Source organism: Lepisosteus platostomus, chromosome 3 (assembly GCF_059453375.1).
Source record: "Lepisosteus platostomus isolate fLepPlt1 chromosome 3, fLepPlt1.hap1, whole genome shotgun sequence".
Taxonomy (NCBI): Eukaryota; Metazoa; Chordata; class Actinopteri; order Semionotiformes; family Lepisosteidae; genus Lepisosteus; species Lepisosteus platostomus.
Genome location: NC_142613.1, coordinates 34,946,223 through 34,964,624, shown reverse-complemented (window position 1 = coordinate 34,964,624; position 18,402 = coordinate 34,946,223). Strand labels below are relative to the sequence as shown.

The 18,402-nt window shown below is 38.2% G+C and overlaps 1 protein-coding gene across 21 annotated transcripts in view; it reads left to right on the top strand.

Annotated features, from left to right (window-relative positions):
- LOC148674791 (dystrobrevin beta) overlaps positions 1-18,402 on the top strand; it is a 192,611-nt gene that overhangs the window by 57,241 nt on the left and 116,968 nt on the right. For 20 of the 21 annotated variants that reach the window (XM_088625444.1, XM_088625445.1, XM_088625428.1 and 17 more), the window contains 3 exons: positions 3,642-3,796; positions 4,540-4,645; positions 5,631-5,797. In XM_088625444.1, the coding sequence (XP_088481570.1) occupies positions 3,642-3,796; positions 4,540-4,645; positions 5,631-5,797 (428 nt within the window). The remainder of the gene's footprint in view (positions 1-3,641; positions 3,797-4,539; positions 4,646-5,630; positions 5,798-18,402) is intronic. The other variant, XM_088625432.1, reaches the window with a different exon arrangement.

The window sequence follows — 18,402 nt, the reverse complement described above, 5'->3', positions numbered from 1 at the left end:
AAGGCCGAGCGAGGGCATGGCTGCCAGACACTGAGCTGTGACATCCCGTGGAGTGGCAGGGCGAGTGTAACAGATACAATAAAACTGAAGAAAATGGAAGGGTCGTCTTTTAAAGAGAAATGGGGCCCCAGCAGGAGGCACTCACCTTGTGGTCCATGTGGGTCCTAATGCCCCAGTATAGTGATGGGGACACTATACTGTAAACAGGCGCCGTCCTTCGGATGAGACGTAAAACCGAGGTCCTGACTCTCTGTGGTCATTAAAAATCCCAGGGCGTTTCCCGAAAAGAGTAGGGGTGTAACTCCGGCATCCTGGCCAAATTTCCCATTGGCCCTTATCAATCATGGCCTCCTTATAATCCCCCTCTATGAATTGGCTACATTACTCAGCTCTCCTCCCCACTGATAGCTGATGTGTGGTGGGCATTCTGGCGCACTATGGCTACTGTCACATCATCCAGGTGGATGCTGCACATTGGTGGTGGAGGGGAGTCCCCATTACCTGTAAAGTGCCTTTAGTGGAGTGCCCAAAAAAGCTCTTTATAAGTGTAAGCAACTATTATTATTATTATTATTATTATTATTATTATTATTATTATTATTATTAAATGTGAGCCCCATTAAGAGAGACAGCTGCAGTCTCAATATGTCATGCCAGTAGCCTTGAATGTGTCAATTCAGGAAGTGTAAATTAACTTTTACTTGGGTCTTTTTAGTCTGTTTTTAAAATGTTTATCTATAACCATAAACCATCTTTCTAATGTTATTTCAACAAGATATGGATTAAACCTACAGTATGAATATTGTTTGGTTAGTGGAAGTTGTCTCTTACTTCCAGGAATCTACATACAGTAGAGTCAAGAGTACCTTATTTTTTCTATTCTTACAGTACACATTCCTATCCTCAATGTGGCACTAATGAGCTGCGGAACCATACAAACACTCCTGTTCGTGTTTAGCAATAGGAATATCTCACATGTCTCTGTGAGCAGTCTGCTTGTTGATTTTTCAGGCAGAATCATGCATGTCTCACCTTCTTGTAACATTTTATAATGAATGTAATGAACTGCTGAAGTGCAGTGGTAGTGGTGATGAAATGATGTGGCACTGAAGTTCCAAGATGTTTTCCTTTTAGAAACCCCTGTATGCCTTTTCTGTCATCTTTTGTTATGTTAATGAAGGCTATACAGTACATCACCTAAAATGGCTATACACAGTTAATATAACTTCCTTTGCATATTTCATTTCTTTCAAACTCCCCCTTCTACAGCTTTCTGGGGGCAGTTTTTATATCGCAAAACTATATAAAATGAATATATAAACAGACCCTTTAGCTCATCAGCGCTCGACACTTTCCAGCACACTGTGATTTCTGGCTCAACACCGGGCTTGCTGATGAAAGGTACAAATTCTGGCCCCCAACTTCCACAGTTCTGCCTTCTCAGCCAAGGAAAACTATAACCATGTGATGTATAGGGGCTCCTGGGGGCTATGGAACGTCATTATGCCATCTCATAAAATTTAGGATTTTCAATAGTCTGTCTGGTTTAGTTAGTTTTTGATTGCAGGGACGTTCGATGTGCATATGGCACTGGAAAGAATACACAAAAAACATTTTTTGCTTTATTATTTCAGATCAATCACTGAAAAAGATTTCTGACTTTTTGTGTAAAAAGTATTCAGTGAAGTTCCGGCGTACAGAAGGAACCAAAGTTAAAGTGGCTGTATACTGTACGCATCTGTTTAGAGGCTGGACATTTTTGGCTTTGTCTCATTGTAACAAATCATCATACACTAATGGAATATTTTTATCACAACATATTTAGAATCCAGGAAATGGCCTGATAAATCTTCAACCAAACAGGTTATCTGTAATTTTCACAAAGTACTTGGCTTTTGTAAAGATGCTAAAGTATAGCTAAGCACCAGTTCTAGCTGGTTCATGGATATACTGGCACTGGATATTCTTTGCAGTGGCTGTACTTGACCTATGTCAGTGAACATCAGGAATTATTTCCTACTTGGAATATGACTGCAAAGTATTGATTCAACAATAAAGACGGGGTGAATTTGTAATCCTTGATGTACTTTATGATACTATCATACTGGTTAAATTAGTAACTTTATGATTACTAATTCCTTAACATACAGTAGGAGATGACAAGTATTTTGCTTAACAGCCAGAACTTCTTGTTTCATACAAGTATATAAGTAGGGGATCTGCAACACAATTTTTACATTCTGGGGTTATAATAAATCAGCAATGATGAGTGCATTTCAAACCACAGTGAAACTACCAAGTACACTGCGACATGAACAACCTCCAATTTACATTACAAAAGATGAAGTTTCATTGTATGCATAGTGCCATACGGCTGTCTGCATTTCAAAACGAGGTTACAAAACCAGTGATGCAACAGCGACCCTATTTCTCTGTAATCATGCTTGTGACCAAGCAGAATTTGCTACTATGTAAATTTTTAAAAAGTTCATGAAACCAACACATAAGGCAATATGTTTTTTTAGATACTTTGCCTGACCATTACAGAAAATGAGCAACCCGCCATCGAACAATACAGTACAATCATGTTTATTTTCAAGTTTTTCAGAAGTGCTCTATCATTTACATTGATGGTTATTTCATGGTAAATCACAACTAAAAGAACAATTCTAGCTGGACTTTTAGTTTTGGAGGACTTGCTGCACAATGCTGTTGCATGAACTGCTGATTTCAGTGAGAGCAAAGGAATCAAATTCAACATATCGACCATCATTATGGAGATACAGAAAATATTTATAGTAGACTCTGATCTCAGCCTGACGGGACAATGTTAATCCTGTATAACAATTTTGCACAGGCGTGGCGACGTCGCTGCCTTGGCTGTTGTCCATCATGAGTTGAATCTGTCGAACTGAATCACGATTGCCAGTTGTCATTGTCAGCCAATGTCGGGTGATCCCAGACAGTAGCATTTTTACTCTCAACATCCCAGGGGCCTCCTCCCTAATACGTTTTGGCAGTTGTGGCATTTTGGTTTGAGCGTAAGTCAATATATCCCCTGGGTTTTTTATGCCCCCAGTCAGAGGTGTAGTAGCACATGAATGCTGCCACGATCACATCCATATTTGTAAGTTTGCGAACCACTCGACTATATAGTATAGTCTGTTACACAAGTCACCAAGACGTGTTCGTGGCATTTAGTTAATTGTTTAGAAAATTAAGTGAATTTAAATATTTTTTTACTGAAAATTTGTGAATAGGATGGACTCACCCCCCAAAAAACCAAATGCTATTCTGGATGAGAGTGCAGTATGTGTATGCCATTCTCATTTAGCACATAATAATGCATGCTATGCCATCAAAAGGTGAAGAAACAGCAGGAGGACTTTCCTCTTATAGTGCAAAATGTCACATTCATAGGAATTGCTCTTGAAAAACATTGAACTGCTGTAGAAGAAGAAAATATGTTCACAATTGGAAATCTACAGTATACCCTGCCTGAACACATAAAAATAAAATAGCTGCCAAATGTACCCATACTTTTAAATAGTCAGTGATTCTGTTGTTTATAAGTTAATCTACTTTTTCAGAAATGACAAGGAGACAAGATTTGACCTGCGGTACTGACTTTTTTCTTCCAGATGTGTTCTCTCAGATCACGGACTCCACAGGAGCCATGATGTTTACAAAGTTTGATCATTACTTGAGAGAAGTGTTGAAGCTCCCAACGGCTGTGTTTGAAGGTCCTTCTTTCGGTTACACAGAACATTCAGTGCAAACGTGCTTTCCACAGCAGGTAAGACCAAAACACTGATCTACAGTAGGTCAACACCACCACAGAACTGCCAACTTGAAATAACACTATTCAATACAACATTTCAGGAGTTTTCATGCCTTTTGTTTAAAGGTGTCCACTAATATATGAAGCAGTTTGTAAATGCCAGTTACAGTGATGGTAAAGTGAAAGTACATTTTATTAAAATGCTAACTTGTCAAAAGAAACAGTATTTGTAGCACATTATTGTGGAAAATGAATACAATCATTTTTAATTGATTGTTTTATGAATATTTGAATTTCTTGGCTGGCAAGTAGGTACCATGTCTTGCACAGTATTAAGTATTGAGCCTCAAAACGTATAGCTCCTAAAAGCTTATTGTAGATATTGTGATTTGTTCAACATGGGATCTTTTACAGCTCAAGAACCAAAAGTGACAATACAGTTGTATTAAAGGTGTCTTTAAACAGGTCCTACTGATGTCCTTGTATAGGCTCGTCATTTCATTTTATTGCTAAGAGACGTTCTGAAAAAGGGATATTTTCTATAAAAACTGTTATTTACAGATAATGTTGAAGAAATCCTGCCAGTTTTAGTCTTATAAATATATACTGTACAGTAGCAGGCTGTGCACTGTTTTGAATTTATTTTCGGCGTTCATGTACATAACGATCACACTACTAAAACATCATTATACCTAGAAGTAATACAATCCAGTGGGACTCTGCACACAGTCATAGCTGTTTTGTCTTTGTGTTCCCAGAAGAAGATTATGCTGAATATGTTTCTGGATGCATTAATGGCTGATCCTCCCCCACAGTGCCTGGTTTGGTTACCTCTCATGCACCGACTTGCCAATGTGGAAAATGGTAAATGTCAATCAGCATCTCTTCATGGAGAGTACATTTCATAGTTCATTTTGAAATACTGTCTTGTTTTAATAGTGTTTGCACAAGCCTTTGTGCATATAGTGTCTTGGAAAAGTATTCACCCCTTTCCAATAAAGTTCTATTTTGTTGAATTACAGTCATTTTCTAAACTTGCCATTTTTAAATGAAATCTTAAATCATAAGCTGAACAGTTTTATGGCTGAAGGAAGTATATAACCAAAAATGGCAAAACAATTGTCACGAAGATGTCCATTGCAAAAGTATTCACCCTCTTTGTCAGTCTTAAGAAGTGGAAGGTGTATTGTGTGTCTTTTTTAATTGAACAAAATTGGACATCATTGAAAGCAGGTGAAAACTTTTTGTAAAGCAAAAAGTTGTCTATGTGAGAACATTACAAATGAGAGAAGGCCATTCAGTTCTCTTTAATATACAGTACAGCATATACAAATATAAATATGTATAGTGTGAAATTTCATTTATATAGCAAATGTATCGTTTGTTTAATCATTTCTGGAAGTATACTGGATATACAGTAGTACGTTATATAACCATGTACACTGTATGTACTGTACTGCACAGAAGAAATGTATATATAAAAAAACATTTTAGACTTATGGATTTTATGGCTGTCCACATTATGGGTATAGTTGAAACTGGCACATCAAAGCTTTATTCATTGAATTATCCTTGATTTTAGTACTCATCACATTTTTTAACAGCCTTCCAGAATTGTGATGCTTTAATTCAGTGTGTGTCTGCAGTTCAAAGTGGTGAAGTTTTAAAATCACAGACAAAATCACAAATAGAAGATTAGTTTCTTCGTTTGGAATTTAAAAAGCAACTCCTGTCACTAAAGAATGATGCACCTAACTAAATGCATGTGTGTACAAGATATGAAGATGATTATAACTGGTTGTTAGTTCGTATTGAGGTATCTTCCATATTCCTGTGTTTTATCTTCTAGTCTTCCACCCGGTGGAATGTTCTTATTGTCGTAGCGAAAGCATGATGGGTTTTCGATACCGATGCCAACAGTGCCACAATTACCAGCTCTGCCAGAACTGCTTTTGGCGGGGTCATGCCAGTGGTCCCCATAGCAACCAGCATCAGATGAAGGAGCACTCATCTTGGGTATGTAATTAGAAAAGGTACCACACAAGAGGAGGCCTTTCAGGCCCTTTAGCTTTTTTGGGAATTAATAATTGATCCAAAACTATCACTTAGCGATTTCTTGAAAAGAGCCTTTAAAAAGAATTAAAAAGAACTTTAATTTAAACTATAAATTTGTAAAAGAAAACTTCATAGTGAATTTGTATAGTTTTAGCATCCCTATATTTACAGTAAAGTCTACAATTTTAACTTTATGTCCTAATATTTTGTTTGTGTTTTGTATTGCTTTCCTACACAATCTAGACATATACAGTAAACGTGTCTATTTAATTACCAAGGCTTTATTCCATAGTAACCCCTTTAATGCACAGTGTAATGCATTATGTATTTACTACCTTTGGGTAATATTCTGCACTTGTCTACATTACACATATACAGTGCCTTTTTATTAGTTAAAAAAGTTTCAAAAATCCAATAGATTTCGTTCCACTTCACAATTGTGTCCCACTTGTTGGTGATTCTTCACATAAAATAAAAAAATTTATATCTTTATGTTTGAAGCCTGAAATGTGGCAAAAGGTTGAAAAGTTCAAGGGGGCCGAATACTTTCGCAAGGCACTGTACCTGTTGTTTACCCAGTCTTAAATTGTATATAAAATGTTTATCTAAACAGCAATTTTCATTCCATGCTGAAAAGAGAAGAAAGAAAACACAACATTTTGGTCGTGGCCGAAACGTTGTGTTTTCTTTCTTCTCTTTTCAGCATGGAATAAACCTATTACTTGTTCCTTTGCAGCCTACGCATGCTGACGCAGCTACCCACCTGATCTGCTACAGCAATTTTCATTTGCTGTTTCTCCTGTACATTGTTTCCTCATCTTTCTATTTTTGGATCATTTGCCAACTTGACTAGTTTAGGAACAATACCAGATTCAAGATCACTGGTTTAAATTAGAGAGTGGTGTTCCTCTAATTACATCAGTCCTTACTTGTAGTTTCTGTTTTCTGCAAAGGAGCAACTAAAGGTTAATTCCACATTGAAAACACAACATGTTGAGCCTTCATCAGGAGTGTGAGAGAGAGTAAGGTGGCTGGAAAACGAAGCACATGAGAACAAAGCACTGCGTAGATGAAAGAGTGGACAAAAGAGGGTCTGAGGGAGGGTTGTGAAAAGCTGAAATCTTTGATTTTAAAAAGAAATGATTACTCATTTAGAGAAGGGCAAGGTGTGATCCACTTTTAGGGTTAATTTTGGTTTTCCTAGGGTAGGAGTCCTGAAATCATTGCAAAAGGGTGCAAACAAAAAGGTCAGTGAAATGGTTTGGGGAGGTGAAATGGGGAACTGTTGGCTTAGAGAGATCTAAGATCCTCACTGCAAGTTGCTGTTTTCTGCTATTCTGCTGTTTCTTTTTTCTATTAAACATTTTGCAGTCCATATGCACACATTTCTTTGAATGCCTGCTGCAATGAAGTGAAGCCCATGGACGCAGAACAGCAGTACATTAATAATAAAAAGTCTAAAAACTAAAGACTTCACTAAAATTAACATTATCATGTTTGTTCATTCATGACTAAAATTTATTTACAGCACACATATACAGTACAGTACAACCGTACAGATTCCCTGGATGCTTGTCTACAGTTGATTCCTTGTAATTTAAATATAGATGCAGATTATTTCAGTACTTTATCTTGCAGTGATTTATCTCTTCACAGTTTGTTTTTTTTTAAATGTGATCACACTAAATGTTTAACCTTTAAATTTTATTCATGAAAAAATCTCCCCCTTGGCCTATCCATCTCTTGCTGGAGTGTTTCAGAGTGTGGATGAAAGATCTGTGTAATTAAAAAATCTTAATGAGCAATAAGTGATGTGTAATGAATTTATTTGACTAGCAGTTACAGGAGTTTCTCTCAAGTGTGCGTAGAAAACTTTTAAGTAATATGTTTAATTTTAAAAAGTAACTTCATTTTGTTTCCTTTTTAATAAAACACTGTGGCTAACACATATACTGTACAGTACAGTACCTACAATATATAAAGACACTGTTTCTTTAAATAAAACTTGCTACATGATTTATGTCTGTACTCTGAACTGACCAGAACTAGACAAAAATGGCAAATATAACAATATACAGTGCCTTGCGAAAGTATTCGGCCCCCTTGAACTTTTCAACCTTTTGCCACATTTCAGGCTTCAAACATAAAGATATAATTTTTTTTATTTTATGTGAAGAATCACCAACAAGTGGGACACAATTGTGAAGTGGAACGAAATCTATTGGATTTTTGAAACTTTTTTAACTAATAAAAAAATGAAAAGTGGGGCGTGCAAAATTATTCGGCCCCCTTGCGTTAATACTTTGTAGAGCCACCTTTTGCTGCGATTACAGCTGCAAGTCGCTTGGGGTATGTCTCTATCAGTTTTGCACATCGAGAGACTGAAATTCTTGCCCATTCTTCCTTGCAAAACAGCTCGAGCTCAGTGAGGTTGGATGGAGAGCGTTTGTGAACAGCAGTTTTCAGCTCTTTCCACAGATTCTCGATTGGATTCAGGTCTGGACTTTGACTTGGCCATTCAAACACCTGGATACGTTTATTTGTGAACCATTCCTTTGTAGATTTTGCTGTATGTTTGGGATCATTGTCTTGTTGGAAGATAAATCTCTGTCCCAGTTTCAGGTCTTTTGCAGACTCCAACAGGTTTTCATCCAGAATGGTCCTGTATTTGGCTGCATCCATCTTCCCCTCAATTTTAACCATCTTCCCTGTCCCTGCTGAAGAAAAGCAGGCCCAAACCATGATGCTGCCACCACCATGTTTGACAGTGGGGATGGTGTGTTGAGGGTGATGAGCTGTGTTGCTTTTACGCCAAACATATCGTTTTGCATTGTGGCCAAAAAGTTCGATTTTGGTTTCATCTGACCAGAGCACCTTCTTCCACATGTTTGGGGTGTCTCCCAGGTGGCTTGTGGCAAACTTTAGACGAGACTTTTTATGGATATCTTTGAGAAATGGCTTTCTTCTTGCCACTCTTCCATAAAGGCCAGATTTGTGCAGTGTAAGACTGATTGTTGTCCTATGTACAGACTCTCCCACCTCAGCTGTAGTTCTCTGCAGTTCATCCAGAGTGATCATGGGCCTCTTGGCTGCATCTCTGATCAGTCTTCTCCTTGTCTGAGCTGAAAGTTTAGAGGGACGGCCAGGTCTTGGTAGATTTGCAGTGGTCTGATACTCCTTCCATTTCAAGATGATCGCTTGCACAGTGCTCCTTGGGATGTTTGAAGCTTGGGAAATCTTTTTGTATCCAAATCCGGCTTTAAACTTCTCCACAACAGTATTACGGACCTGCCTGGTGTGTTCCTTGGTCTTCATGATGCTCTCTGCGCTTTCAACAGAACCTTGAGACTATCACAGAGCAGGTGCATTTATACAGAGACTTGATTACACACAGGTGGATTCTATTTATCACCATCAGTCATTTAGGACAACATTGGATCATTCAGAGATCCTCGCTGAACTTCTGGAGTGAGTTTGCTGCACTGAAAGTAAAGGGGCCGAATAATTTTGCACGCCCCACTTTTCATTTTTGTATTAGTTAAAAAAGTTTCAAAAATCCAATAGATTTCGTTCCACTTCACAATTGTGTCCCACTTGTTGGTGATTCTTCACATAAAATAAAAAATTTATATCTTTATGTTTGAAGCCTGAAATGTGGCAAAAGGTTGAAAAGTTCAAGGGGGCCGAATACTTTCGCAAGGCACTGTATAATATAACCATAAGGAAGAAATAAGGAAGATTCAGACAGAGATTCATACAGTATATATTTTTTTTTGCTGTGCAGCAATTTTGTGTTCTATTATTGTAGTGTTGCTGCAAACATTAGCATGGTATGTTTTTGTGTGTTTGTTGAAGGTTCGGACCTTCAGAACAGGGCTGTAGACAAACAATGAGAAGGATGAATTAGACTTAAGTGTTTTCAGAGCTTCCCGTTTCTAAGAAGATTCAAGTAATAATACTACTACTAATATTACTTATATAGTGCTTTTATGGAAACTCCACTCAAAATTTACAGGTAATGGGGAATCCCTTTAATCACCACCAATGGTGCAGCATCAGTCTGGATGAGGTTGAAGTCATAATGCGCCAGTATTCTCACCACACATCAGCTATCAGTGGGGAGGACAATAGAGGGATGAAGCCAGTTCATACAGTAGATGGGGATTATTAGGAGGCCATGATTGGTAAAGGCCAATGGGAAATTTGGCCAGACGCTGGGGTAACACCCCAACTCTTTTCTACAAAAATGGGATAAATCAAGAAAACACAGATAGTCTAACTTGTATTACAGTACATGTAATAATAATTCCTTACACTTATATACTGTAGCACTTTTTCTGGACACTCTACGCAAAGCGCTTTACAGATTATGGGGACTCCCCTCCACCACCAGCGTACAGCCCCACCTGTACACTGGAGCAACCATCGTATGCCAGTACACTCACCACACACCAGCTATCAGTGTGGAGGAGAACAGAGTGATGAAGCCAGTTCATAGATGGGGATTATTAGGAGGCCATGATCGGTAAAGGCCAATGGGAAATTTGGCCAGGATGCCAGGGTAACACCACTACTCTTTTTGAGAAACATGCTGGGCTTTGTAATGACCACAAAGAGGCACGACCTTGGTTTTGCATCTCATCCAAAGGATGGCGCCTTTTTACAGTATAGTGTCCCTGTCACTATTCTGGGGCATTAGAACCCACACAGACCACAGGGTGAGCACCCTCTACTGGCCCCATTAACACGGTTTCCAGCAGTAACCTTAGCTTTTCCAGGAGGTCTACCGTCCGGAAACTGGCCAGGCTCACACCTGCTTGGCTTCAGTGGGTTGCCAGTTGTGATTTGCAGGGTGATATAGCTGCTGGCAAGTGAATGATGATTGGTCTCTTCCTTGTTAATTATGCCTGTTATGTTAAAAACTGAGTTATGAATATGATATTTAGACAGCAGTGTTAAATTAACAATAAATTATGTGTTTTGTTTCTTTAAAAAAAAAATTCTAGCCACGCTTGATAAATTATCCATCACATTTCCCAACGTAATACAAAAAAACATACTCTTTCTCATTATTACAAAAGGAATGTACAGTATGTTGTAGACTTTCATGATTACAGGAACTGCAGAGCTCTGAGATAATTTATATTTACTAACAGGGTGCCAATAGAGTATTATGTAGAATGAGGTGAAATGTTTTACATCTTCAGTCTAGCTTATAAAAAATACAGATAATCTCACACAAAGTGCATCAGGTGATTGGTGTCGGTGAAAATTTGCCAAGCAGTATTCTACTGCTGGTGGTTTGTGGTGGTAGTTTAACTCATTCAGAACAATGTTTTGATTTTTTTTTGCAGAGAGAGAATATTTCAAAGCTGGCCATAAGCAACTCTGTTTTTGAGCCCTAGGACAAAATGATTGGATGGCCTAAGGAACTAAAATATCTTTGATGTGCACTTGCATGGTGTATGTCAAGATTTAGCCAGCTGTTGTTTGCATTGATTTATGGCACATTAACATTATTATAATTTTACTGGTGTCTCAATAGTTTTTGTATTATTTTTTGTACATCTCTTTCTATTTATGATACATGAGATGCAAGAATAAAACAGGCATTTGTTTCTTGTAAAATTCCTACTCCTTTGTAGTTTATAGATGATAATAGTTGTAGCAATTAAGCATATAGACAGAAGAGTTATAGAAAACAATAGAAGTCCTATCTAATATAACTTGGATATGGGATATACAGTAGGTAGGTCTCCTTTTCAGGCCATAAAGGTAAGGGCCACCATTTTTCTTGACCATCCAACTGGAGGTGGAGGTGATGTGGTCAGCATCATGCTCTGGCCAGCCTATTACCCCTGGAAGGATTAACCCCCGGTACTCATTTGGAAAACAGGCTGAGTGGACCTGGAAGCCATCTGGAAGGAATTAGAGGAAGCTACATCGCTTGCCCCTACCTGGGATTGAACCCAGGACCTTCCAGTCAGGAGCTAGATGTCCTTGTTGTCTGAGCTACCACAGCTCCAGATATTGGATATAATATTACTAATATTACAATGTACTGCTGATTGGAATGTCTTGAGTTAAAGTACATTAAAATTAAATATCCAGTTTTTTGATACCTTAATATTTTTTCACCTCTGTTAAAAAAGCAGTGAAAGCTTGACAGATATTCAAAGACATTATGCACGCTATTACCTAATGATTCGACCCCACCTTGATCCTGTTGTGCTAGAGGGAATTACTGTATAAAAGTGGCAAGGAAAGTGGCAGTGAGTCTGCATGACGTACAGTACACTAGATGGTTCTGCCCAGCCAGCTGTTCCACTGCCCAAAGGCAAAATTACCTGCTTTTTCCTATCTTCGGTTTTGTGCTGTTAATTTGACCCTATAAATATTAATTATGAGAATTTTATTTCTCTTCTCCCATAAATCATTTTATGTTAATTCCATCTGAGCTTTGTTGGTTAAGGGCTGGTTTCAACCACCTTACGGTGGTTAAGACTCATATACTGTTTCTTTTTTTGTTCTTTGAAGAAGTCTTGTGATTATGTGCATGGTTGTTGAAATACCCTTTTTGTTTTGTACTTCCTGTAATTTACATTCCAGTGGTGTTGTACTGTGAGTTTTGCCACTAGCACATTGTTTTAGAGGGTAAGCCTCCCCATAGCTCTCTTCACCATTTCACGACAATTTCTGTTTTTTTAGGTAGCTATCATGCAAGTAAAGGTCCCACGCTGCCACATTACTGCAGTCTATAGTTTGTTCACATGTTTGTGGAAGGGCAGTTGTGAGCTATTGTTTCTTTACACCTAGGGGTACATCAATGAAAGCACAACAAGACCACTGGCCCCTCTGCCTGTGCTGCTGAGCTTGCTGGCTTCATTGATGCTGTCAGAGGCTTATCTTGTGGCTCTGTTAGAAAATGTCAGGAGGACAGATAAAGCAGGTTTGCATTGATCAGGGGCCAAAGAAGATTTCCTTCAGCAGATAGTGTAGTAGTCCACATTTGCAGCTATGGTTCAATTAGTTTTGATGAACTGTTTGGAGAAATTCACCAGGAACAACAGGCTGAGAATGTAGGCTGGCAGGGCCTGTCATCGAAATCTGCAGTGTCTTTATCCCCTGCTGAGGCCCTTTAAATCCAAAATGGCAAAGGTGTTGCTCCTCCCAACACCACTTGCGATTTGAATCTGTTGTGGTATCTGGGTCCTCATCACCTTCTCTGAAAAAACAAGAAAAGGACTCAGATCCAGTTCCATTTCGACTGGATGAAGGGGAACCTTGCAGGAGAAGACCTGGAGTCACTCTCGTGCCAGGATGCCTGGGCAATTAAGTCTATTCCACCATCCCCTTCCACTTCCCCATGTTTGAACCCCTCGTTTTAACCTGTTAAAAAGTTGTTAAACCTGTTGGGTCATCAAAGGAGTTTAAATTGCCATGCAAGGAGGGAGAGCACAATTTTAATGTTTCATCTTAGCCTGTATCTTTGCTGTCAAAAACAGAAGAGCTCCACGTAAAAATGCAGCTGTCTATTACAGAGATAGTGGTGCTCTGGCCACCAACCACTGTGCTCAAATTGTCCAGGCTCTGCACGAATGGCAGTGGGTTGAGGTCGCTGCACAGGTCGACTGACTCCATGTTTATCCTGAGAAGCGCATGACCCAGTCTAGGTTTACTTTTCCCAATTTAAAGGCTCCATGGTCTCCCTGGCTACCTTGACAGGTCATGTGACCTACAGTATGCTGCTGAAATATAAACTACTTTTTATATATAAGGATTTATATATTCAATATTTTTATTTAATTTTATGTAAAACTTTAACATGGGTGATTCAGCTCAAGAGTTGTCATTCTGCCACACCTGGGCACAGTTTCAAGTATCTGTCAGGTCTGAGATGTGTATGTATATATGGCAGCTACATGTCTGCAGACACAAAAGATAGGCACTGGGCAGGTCCATTGCTGGGTGCTTTGGTTGCCTCAGACAGTATTCTGGAACTTTCTTCCATACATTCCCAGTATGGTGTCCGTTGGTAGATTTCCTTGGAGCAGGGTTGAAACTTTGGCCAAAGCCCAGTGTAACCAGCTTAATGAGTAAATACAGATCTCTGTGTATGATGAATGTGTGTCATTAAATACAAATTGATGATGTTCTTGGGTGCTGCTTTTTTAAGCAAAACCATTTCCTCATTTTCCTGAGCTCCTCTAAAGGGGATCCTGTTCTGCAGCAGGAGCTCAGTTTAGCCTTCATTACTCTCGTGAAGCTCCTATTTGAATCTCCTCATTCAGATTCTCTGGAGTTCCTTTTTAGTGGAGATAACTTTGCTATTAGCCATTGCACCTGCTCAGAGAACTAGTGAACTATAAGCCTGTTTTGGTGCTAAGAATGCCGCTGTTTGGCTAGACAGGTGTTATGGTTGATTTTTTACCAAAATGCATTTCTCTTGAGCGTTATGTCCTCTTTGATTTTAGTTAACGTCTGAGAGACGGCTTCATATTATGTATTTGAGGACCAAGAGTCAGTGACCAAAACGTTATTTGAGTCCTGTGGCACACAGTTCCAGGGACAGGCTATGTCTAAGTAGTGCCTGTCCATTTGGATTCTTAAAACTTTTAGGCAGGCTTATAATATTTTTATTTTGTCTCTGCCTCTGAAGGTTACATCCACATGCAGAGACCTTGTAGGCTTTGTTTCTTCCATACTTCTTTGATTATTCCATGAAAGTTTTTCATTCCCCAGAAACCCTTTACAAGTTCTTGAAACCTGTGGGTGCATCCAGGGTACTGAAGCTGACAAGGCCGAAGAATTCCTTCGAAAAATGTGGATTTACCTTCAATAAGTTGTTTTGCAGTAACTTTTTGATACTCCCATTTGGTAATGGTATCAAAAGAGCAGATATGTCGATAAGTTGACACTGTTACCCTCCAAGGCAGCTGTTTTTCACAACATGCCTTTGGAAAGACAGGGCAGGTATTGTCTTTGTGCATACAATGATATACTGTATCTCGCTGAACAATTGCCGCCACTGTACTGTACATCACACAAACTCATCAGGACATTAGTATAGAGCATTTGTCACCAGGGAATTGTGTCCGTGTGTGTAGGGTTAACCAATTCAGCAATGGTAGCAACTTTTTTTCACGAAGCCAATGTTTACCTTTTAACCAGTATGTTCCATGGTGTCTTCAAAAATTACTCCATATCAAATAGAGCTGTGGACAGTAGCTTCGTTTTTACATACATAAACATTTTGTTTCATTAAGTCTCTTTCTTGGCATTTTATTATGTAGTGGGAATTGAAATTGTTGTCACTCTTATTGCATTTTCTTATTATCAATGTCAGTTTTACTACTTTTTATTTTTGGGAAATGGTGCCTAACAATAGTTCAGGGTGCATTTTTGCTTCAATCACAGGAGTTATTTTCCTGCTGCTTGCAAAGTATGTTTTATTGATATCTCTTTTCATAAAGGTTGCACAGTAATTATTTAGGATGTCTGTCCTTTATACTGGAGATCATGTCTCACAGCAATTATTTGTTTCAGCATATTTATGAGGAGAAATAGAGGGCAGTGTGCACTTAAGAAAATGATTGGTCAGATATTGAGTTAATGTCCATATAGAGGTACAGTATGCATACATAATACTGGCTAGGTACTGCCAGGGACCTTTCTAACAATAATATTTTTATTTGCTTTAAACCATGACAGACAAATTGGTGAATCTGCTTACTCATGAGCATGAAAATGAAGGAAGTGTTTCCTATTTCAGTATTGTATATAATAATAATGATATGATGACTATGATTTCTATTCAGCTACACCCTATTGCAGTTCTCACTAGATGGCAGTAAAAATTGCTTGTCAAATTAATAAAAATATTTATTACAGTACAGGTTATAAAATAAATGATTTACACTGTTAGTATTATGATTAATCTTTTCCTTCCTCTCGATGAATCAGAATTGCAATAAAATCGCTTTCAATGGCAGTATTAATTAAAGTTTTAAGTTTGTAGCTTTTCTTGCTGTTTCAGATCTTCTGCACTCAAGAATCAGGATTTTTTTAGTGTTCAAAGATGAAGAATAGAGCTCCCTTGCCATGTACTGTAGCCGTATAGGAATGGACCTGATTCTAGTATTCAGAATTTTCAAATGTAAGATAAGATCACTTTATTGGTCATATACAATTTCTTGTATTAGGGAGTTTGTCTTTTCGCATACCCCAACTTGGTCTCCATGAGACACACAGACAGGGAGAGAAGCTTCGCATCAGAGTGCAGCGTCAGCCATTTACTGTATACAGCGCCCCTGGAGCAGTTGGGGTTAAGGGCCTTGCTCAGGCACCCAGCAGAGTAAGATTCCTCTACCAGCTGCAGGATACGAACCAGCAACCTTCCAGCCACAGGCGTAGTGACAAAGTCAGACCAAAGGGCATCTTCAGAATCGGCACTGAAAAACAATCTTGACAAAGAAGCTGAAATTACAGGGAAGTGTACTTTTTACACAAAGCGTCGTGGGAAGATGGAACAATTTCCCCAGTTAATGACGCCGATACTCTGTCTTCTTTCAAGGAATGATTGGATTAGGTAAATCTTTCTAATCAATTAGCTGCTATAAAACAAACCAGCTAGATGAATTTCCATCACATTGTTACAAGCAGTTTCTTTTCATTGAACATGAAGTCAAATTTGGTTAAATAGTAAGTGATGTAAGAATAAGCATTTATTTCTGGCACCTGTATCATTTGATTTCTTGTTGCTGAGAGGCCTTTGGACATTCGATTGATTTTGTTATTAATCATTGACAGAACCAGGGAAATTCACGTTATCCCCTGAACAGTGGGGAAATCAATTGCCTGCTTCGTCTCTGCTGGCACTGTATTAAGAATCCTCTGAATTTTGAAACTGTTCAGTGGTGTTTGTTTTTTCAGAAGAATGGCTGTTAAACTGACACTTGGGTGGAGGTTATGGATTTTTTTAAACATGATTTAAACATTATGTCATAAAAAAGTTGAATCATTCAAAATAAACATAAAGTTAGTATGGGACCCAGTCCACAATTATTGAGCTTTTATTCCCAAGTGTTGTGTACTATACTGTAATGTTTGTGTTTTTGTTCAGTGATTTTCCACTGGTATCCAGTCCTGGTACTGAGTGACCACTGTGAGATTTAGTTTTGTCCTAGATGTGTTATTTATTACTGGCTAACTGATCTCCTTTTTTTATCTGGGACATGTTCATAAATTTTCGTTAAGATCTTAAACATCAAATGGAGCTTGTAATTGGTACGAATCTTCTCCCGGTTTGGGTTTTAGAGCTTTCCTCATTCAAACATGTTGCATGAATAGTAACTAAATGTGGTCCTCTTTGAAAGGAAAAAAAACTCATTGTTGGAGTGTTCAATGCAGTCACACCTCTGTTTATCATGTATCACCTATTAAGAGCTATTTAATAAAAAAAAATCATGGTCTGCCAATTGAGTAAAGCCCGATTAAGGTTCTGTATGCTGAAACTACTGGAAGAAGTAACCCTGAAGTATGGTAATTTCGGTAGTTAGGTGCCAAAACTAAATCACCAAAAGTCTAAACAAGCAGATCTATTAAAGTAATCAATTTGATTGGAGATTTAGAGCTCAGCTGGAGCTCTAAAATTTGAGGACACACTAGTCCCCTAAGACTGGGCTTGGGAACCACTGCTATTCTAGTTGAATTATGTCATAGCCTTCTACATATCCCTAGAACCCTAGCAGCGGGGAACTCCATTAACATGTAACATGCTGTGTGTAATTCATAAAGTAATTATATATCATTTTTCTTCTACTTCTTGGTCCACTTTAGTCCTAACACTAGAAGAACATTCTTCTCTTTTCTGTGTAAGTGCCTGTCAAACCTTCTAGTACCTGGAAAGATTTAGTGCCCAGAAACAAATAACACTGTCTTTGCCCAATCTTGTCCTTAGGCCAGCTCAGGCCAAGTTCAGAACAAAGTCTTCTGCTGAAGGGCTAATTGTTTCACCTAGGCTGAGTGTTTTGCACTGGAGTCACTCAGGAGCTCTTGATTAAGCTTTTAAAGCTTCTATAGGCTTGTAGTGCTGCTTCTTTTTTATTTTCAGGCCTTAGTGACATTTTCCACCTATTATTCCCTCATTTGAAATTTACAATTTTGAAAATTAATACCCTCTTTCCATTGCAGCTGCAGCTTTTAGACAATATACAACGATTATTTTAGTTTTGTCTCCTCAGATTGTAATACTTTTTCATATTTTGAACTGGATGAATGGTTTGACATGCTATGCAAAATGCATAGTTGTGTTAGATGCCATAAATATTTTGATTCTGCCTACAAACATGCAAATACGGGTATTTAATCATTTGGTCATAACATCCAAAGAAAAGCATTTTTTTCCTAAAAATAATTACACTGAAAGTTGTTCCCAAGCTGCAAAACAATTTTCTCAAAGATGGGTTATAAAAAGCATGACTGAAATAAAGAAGCACCTATTTAAGGAATGTGGTAAAAATGTACAGTAGTGTACCCCAATAAAGCAAAAAATTGAATAAATGGTA